The sequence below is a fragment of the Colobus angolensis genome, unplaced genomic scaffold (genome assembly GCF_000951035.1).
Source record: "Colobus angolensis palliatus isolate OR3802 unplaced genomic scaffold, Cang.pa_1.0 Scaffold167, whole genome shotgun sequence".
In the NCBI taxonomy this organism is placed as follows: Eukaryota; Metazoa; Chordata; class Mammalia; order Primates; family Cercopithecidae; genus Colobus; species Colobus angolensis.
This window is the reverse complement of record NW_012114788.1, coordinates 1,441,465-1,448,104: the sequence shown is the minus strand read 5'-3', so window position 1 is coordinate 1,448,104 and position 6,640 is coordinate 1,441,465. Positions and strand designations below refer to the sequence as shown.

At 42.1% G+C, this 6,640-nt stretch overlaps 2 protein-coding genes across 3 annotated transcripts in view; one reads left to right on the top strand and one right to left on the bottom strand.

The window, feature by feature from the left end:
• The window catches only part of ZNF207 (zinc finger protein 207), a 62,164-nt gene that overhangs the window by 40,994 nt on the left and 14,530 nt on the right, over nucleotides 1–6,640 (bottom strand). The window lies entirely within an intron of this gene.
• Nucleotides 1–6,640, top strand: part of LOC105508730 (chromosome unknown open reading frame, human C17orf75) — a 16,740-nt gene that overhangs the window by 2,552 nt on the left and 7,548 nt on the right. The window contains exons 3-8 of one of the 2 annotated variants that reach the window (XM_011937646.1): nucleotides 573–698; nucleotides 2,160–2,303; nucleotides 2,557–2,614; nucleotides 5,087–5,206; nucleotides 5,691–5,755; nucleotides 5,927–6,063. In XM_011937646.1, the coding sequence (XP_011793036.1) occupies nucleotides 573–698; nucleotides 2,160–2,303; nucleotides 2,557–2,614; nucleotides 5,087–5,206; nucleotides 5,691–5,755; nucleotides 5,927–6,063 (650 nt within the window). Of the gene's footprint in view, nucleotides 1–572; nucleotides 699–2,159; nucleotides 2,304–2,556; nucleotides 2,620–5,086; nucleotides 5,207–5,690; nucleotides 5,756–5,926; nucleotides 6,064–6,640 lie in introns of both variants that reach the window. The other variant, XM_011937647.1, reaches the window with a different exon arrangement.

The following is a 6,640-nucleotide window of genomic DNA, read 5'->3' as shown; positions in this document are numbered from 1 at the left end:
ACCATGCCTGGCTAATTTTTTTGTACTTTTTTAGTAAAGACGGGGTTTCACTGTGTTAGCCAGGATGATCTCGATCTCCTGACCTCGTGGTCCACCCACCTCAGCCTCCCAAAGTGCTGGGATTATAGGCGTGAGCCACTGCGCCCGGTCCTAGCCCTGAAATTTTTAAATCATCAATTATACCTCAATGAAGTTGAAAGATAAAAAAGATAAGAATGTGTGCAGGGGTGTGATTATAATGACTGACCATGGAATTAAGGTGGAATAAGGAGGGAAATGAGATGAGAAACTTCAGAGACTGTGAAAAAGAGGTAGGGTCAGTGGATTGGGGGTTCCAGTGGAGTCACAGTACTGGAGAGAATGAGCTGGAAAGATAGGAATATTTTAAGCTATTTGATGAGGTAGATCATACTTAGTGACATGCATTCCTAGGAGCTTCACTAATAGGATTCATAAGGACAGCTTTCCCCTGTCCTTAAAAGAGCCCCTGGCTTTGGTACCATTCTGTCTGACTTAATGGGTGTGAATACACTAGTCCACTGGTAAAGAATGTGTGTCTTTCATTTGTCAAGCCTCTCCTTGGCGGATACTAATCTACCATCCGAAGTGGAGCCAGAGCTGCGCAGTTTTATTGCTAAGCGTCTTTCAAAAGGTGCAGTCTTTGAAGGGCTGGGTAATGTTGCATCTGTGGAGCTGAAGTAAGTGCAAAATGTGCTGTCTCCTGAGTTTTTGTTTCTGAACTAAATATGAGAAGTGATGAGAAACTCCAAAAGATCAGCTCCTACTAGACCTGTAGAATTTGTCTTTGTTCTCTGGCAGTCCAAGCACTGGCCCTCACACATAAACATTTGTGGAATGGAATTAATTGAATGGCAGAGACCCTGGCACCCAATTGCACTTTATTTAATTAGCTTATTTTTTTGAGACAGGGTCTTGCTTTGTTGCCCAGGCTGGAGTGCAGTGGCGTGATTACAGCTCACTGCAGCCTTGACCTCCGGGGCTTAAGCAATCCTCTCACCTCAGCCTCCCAAGTAGCTGGGACTGCAGGCAGGCACTACTATGCCCAGCTAATTTTTAATTTGTTTTTTTTTGTAGAAATGGCATCCCACTATGTTGCCCAGACTAGTAAGTTTTGTACTTAGAAGAAGAAAAGAGTTGATTATTAAAACTAAATTTGTATACAGTTTGTAAAGTATTTTCACAAACTTTTATGTAGTTTTCCTTACAAAGGGGAAATATAGCAGATACTTTTATTTTCATTTTCAGATGAGGAAATAAACTCAGAGAAGTTTATGTAAGCTCAGGTCATGAGGCTGGTCAAATTGATGGAGTTCAGGCTTAAACATGAACATTCTTAGTTCAATTCCAACTATCTTTCCATTACACCTCTATTTTTTTTTTTTCTTTTTTTAAGACAGAATCTCATTCTGTTGCCCAGGCTGGAGTACAGTAGCCTGATCGTGGCTCACTGCAACCTCCACCTCCCTGGTTCAAGCAATTCTCCTGCCTCAGCATCCCGAATAGCTGGGATTACAGGCATACACCACCACACTCAGCTGCTTTTTGTATTTTTAGTAGAGATGAGATTTCACCATGTTGGCCAGGCTGGTCTCAAACTCCTGACCTCAGGTGATTCACTTGCCTTGGCCTCCCAAAGTGCTGGGATTACAGGTGTGAGCCACCACGTCCAGCCTCCATTACACCTCTTTATTATAGTTCAACTCAGACTGTGAAGTTAGCATACAGGTTCCCTCAGGAGTTTGAGGCCACGTCCCAAGGGTGAGGCCACCTTCAGGCACATCTGCCTGAAACATCAATTTGTAAAAGTTTGGGAGAGGGGAGAACATGCTTTTTTTTTTTTTTTAATATAAACATGGGTATGAACTAGAGTGAAATTTGTGTGAATTGTTCACATAAGACAGGAGAATTCAAAGAAATGTCATGTATGGTAGTGGCTGCTTTAACTAAAGCCCTCCAGGGTATACATTTGTTTTTCTTTGCTGCTACAAGCACACCAACAAGAAGTCTGGGAAGCTCTGAGTTACTGGGCAGTTTAATGGTGTTGCCAGATCAAGATGACCAAAATTCAGAGTAGTCCACAAAATTATAGATGCATGAGTAACCAAAATAATGCATTTTACATTTTCTTTCTTTTCTAGAATTCCAGGTTACCGAGTTGGTTGTTATTACTGCTTTTTCCAAAATGAAAAACGGCTTCCTGAAACAGTAATGACAGACTCTGAACATAACCTTTCAGAATATGTGGTCTGTTTTTTAGGAGGGTCTGAAAAAGGACTTGAGCTATATCCTTTCTTTGTTTTTTGAGAACATCAGGAAGGAAAACATGGGAAGGCAGGTGGAAGACTATTACTACCAACCTCCAAAAAGCTTTTCTACTCCTCATGTATTTAGTTGAATTTCATACCTTCATGTGGCCATTTTGCCTTGGCTTGTTTGCATTTGCAGCTCACATTATTTGAGAGATTTTATATTTCTCGGTAAGAGACAAAATACTGTCTTCATTATTCATCCTTTATTGCTTCCTTAAGAACATACTTTCAGGCTTGAATTGGACAAGTACATTCAAGGGCTGAAAAATAACATGAATTGTGAGGTAAGGTGACTGACTTAATGGTTTTTAAAGACTGAAATGGGGCCAGGCTCAGGGCTCACACCTGTAATCCCAGCACTTTGGGAGGCCGAGGTGGGCAGATCACAAGGTCAGAGACCAGTCTGGTCAATATGATGAAACCTCGTCTCTGCTAAACATGGAAAAATTAGCTGGGCATGGTAGCGGGTGCCTGTAATCCCAGCTACTCAGGAGGCTGAGGCAGGCGAATCTCTTGAACCTGGGAGGCAGAGGTTTCAGTGAGCCGAGATCGCAGCACTGCATTCCAGCCTGAGCAACAGAGTGAGACTCCGTCTCAAAAAAATTAAAAAAACAAAATAAAGACTGAAATGATTAATATACTGTGATTGCTCTACTTGTCAAATCATATAGACACAAAGACACCTATATTCTAGAAACTTGCCACTTTGTGAGCTAGTAGAGAGGTGACTTTTTTTTTTTAAGACAGGGTCTTGCTTTGTTGCCCAAGCTGCAGGGCAGTGCGGCCTCAGCCTCTCGGGGCTCAAGCAATCTTCTCGCCTCAGCCTCCCAAATAGCTGGGACTACAGGCACATACCAACACTCCTGGCTAACTTTTGGTATTTTTTGTCGAGATGGGGGTCTCACTTTGTTGCCCAGGCTGGTCTAGGATTCCTGGCCTCAAGCAATCCTCCCACCTCAGCCACCCAAAGTGCTGAGATTACAGATGTGAGCCATTGTGCCTGGCCTACAGGTGGTTTCTTTTTCTTTTTTCTTTTCTTTTTCTTTTTTCTTTTTTGAGATAGGGTCTCACTCTATCACCTAGGCTGGAGTGCAGTGGCACGATCATGGCTTACTGCAGCCTTTTCTGGGCTCCAGTGATCCTCCCACCTCAGCCTCCCAAGTAGCTGATACCACAGGCATGCACCACCATGCGCAGATAATTGTATTTTTGGTAGAGGTGGGGTTTTGCCATATTGCCCAGGCTTGTCTTGAACTCCTGAGCTCAAGTAATCCACCTGCCTCGGCCTCCCAAAGTGCTGGGATTACAGGTGTGAGCCACCGCACCCAGCACAGGCGATTTTAAAGGGATACAGGGAACATAGTTCTGTAAGTGCTGAAAGTTTCACAAGCCTACTTCTAATGTTTTGTATCTATGAAAAATTTGATCTATTCAATGGCATGTAGTAACATGCCTGGCAAGGAAGAGGATGTCCTTTTCCTGATTTCTAGGCATATAAGATTTGTATTATGGTCAGAAGTAGTGGTCCATGCAGCCTCTGGCACAAAGACATGCTATGCAATAGTATGGCTGTTCTTGAACTCAACATCAAAGATTCTTAAAAACATTCTATTTTCATTAATTGATCTTTTATGAATTAGGCATATCCATATCAACTTATTCAAACCCTTGAAAAACTGGCTGGGTGTGGTGGCTCACACCTGTAATCTCAGCACTTTGAGAGGCTGAAGCGGGCAGATCACTTGAGCCCAGGAGTTCAAGACCAGCCTGGGCAACAAGGTGAAACCCCTTCTCTACAAAAAATACAAAAATTAGCCAGACATGGTGGCATGCACCTGTGGTCCTAGCTACTTGGGAGGCTGAGGTAGGAGGATCGCTTGAGCCTGGGAAGTTGAGGCTGCAGTAGCTATGATCGCACCACTGCACTCCAGCCCAGATGACAGAGTGAGACCCTGTCTGAAAAAAAGCAAACAAAAACTGCTTTCAGCTTGTAGCAGTTGTTAGTCATGACTCTCACAAATTTACTACCTATTACATATATAGTAGTAGTTTTAGTTTTCACATACTTAGAAGATACTGCAGGAGAGAGAAAGGGATAGTGCAGGAGTGAGCAAGGGATGCAAGTCTAATAGAGCTGTTCTCCCAGACTAGAGCTCTTCCTGTGCGACACTGGTCTTCAGGGAGCAGCATAGCCTAGAAAGCCAGATGTGTTCATGGCAGCATGTCTGACATCTGAAGTGGGGTGGAGTGCTTTGATGAGTTACTTGTATCCTTCCCTATTCACATTCTGAATACGAATGAATTCTGTATCTACATGCCTTTAGTCATTCAATAGGCACTTAATAAGCTCATACTATGCATGTTTTAGACACTGTACCGCAAGTGCTGGGGAAATGAGGATTATTGAGTGAGTATCTCCATTGAGTGCACAGTATAGTGGGAGGACAGGGGCATGTGAATGCCCAACTCTTCCCTGTGAAGAAATAGCATGGAACCCTATTAATTCAGTCTCTTCATTTTATAGAATGTATTTCTTGGTGTGTTTTAAATAAATTCAGCACAGAATTAATCCTCACCCTGCCCAACAAGCCAGGAAAGATATATCGCAGTTTCTTTTTTTGAACTGGTGGTGGTAGCTTTAAAAAGGGAGGTATCTATCCTGGTCTTTTTTACCATCAAGGATATGATGAAGAAAATATGAAGTCCACTGAAGGGAAGGCTTCTATTAAAGCAAATGACATTCTTTCTTGATTTAGGAAAGGGGCCTGGAGAGTCACATAAAGTCCTATCTGAGCAGCTGGTTTGAGGATGTCGTATGCCCAATCCAAAGGGTTGTTCTTCTCTTTCAGGAAAAGCTTACCTTTCTGCTACATGCTGTAAGTACTGCCCAAACGAGAGCATTTCCTTAACTGAGAATCACTTTGGATCATTTAGAAACATACTCATTTTCTCTGAATATGACTCCCATCCCTCCCCAAATATTCAAACTATGCTTGCTATCAAGATAGACCACACTTTATTTTCTCAGATCTAGAAAGTGATATTACTAAGGTAGAGTTGGATTTCAAATGCTGAGTCTTCCTAATAGGATAAAACATTTTAAAATAATTACTTTTCAAAGTCATCTGGGAAAGGTATAGTTTCCAAAACAATTTGAAAAGGTAAACAAAAATCCAAAGCAATTTTGATTCTATAAAATGTTAATGGGCAGTGGCTGAACAAGGCTCTGGGGAGTTTGTGACCAGTGCCCATCAATCGTTGTCCAGTGTGGTAGGGACTTATAGGGACATTTAGTCATGAGTAGCTGCTCAAAAAAAGCTGGAATATATGTACCAATCAGGTTTCATTTTTCTCTCATAGGCTTTGAGTTATACTCCTGTTGAAGTTAAAGAATCAGATGAAAAAACAAAGAGAGACATTAACAGGTAAAGAACACAGTTTTTTCAAAGAGAAAAGCTTTTCCACAGCAAGACTGACATCTATGTTTGTAAACTGCTCCTCCCATCCCTTCCCCACCAGCCTAGTGCAAAATAAATTTGTTTTCACCCTTCTGTCCTGCAATATTGTTTGTGGAAATGGACTTGTGTGTGTGGCAGGTTTCTGAGTGTGGCCAGTCTTCAAGGACTTATTCATGAAGGCACCATGACTTCTTTGTGCATGGCCATGACAGAGGAGCAGCATAAGTCTGTGGTCATCGATTGCAGCAGCTCCCAGCCTCAGTTCTGCAATGCAGGTGAGCTACAACCTCTGAAGCAGCCTTCCGACATCTCTTGCAAGTCCCCATCTTTGCACTGAGAGCATATGATACAATCTTATTCTTCCTGCCTCGCGCAGTTTTACATGGTTATCTCAAACAATGAGAAACCACTTGCTGAAAACAATATAATTCTAGAAACATGGAAATCATGCTATGCCTAGCAATTCCACGCCTAGTACATAAAGAAATTCTAGTATGTGTATACAAGGAGACGAATTTTAAAATGTCCGTAAAGGCATTATTTGAAAAAGCAAGGAATTGGAAGCAATATAAGTGTTTATCAACAGGAAAACGGATAAACTGCTATATTGATGCAATGGAATATAACAGCACAGTGAAAATGAATGAACTAGAGCTACTTGTGTCAATATAGCTCTCAAACAGACTATTTAGTGAAATAACCATAAAAGAAAAAATACATAAAAGTTTTTTTTTTTTTTTTTTTTTGAGGCGGAGTCTCGCTCTGTCGCCCCGACTGGAGTGCAGTGGCGGGATCTCAGCTCACTGCAAGCTCCGCCTCCCGGGTTTACGCCATTCTCCTGCCTCAGCCTCC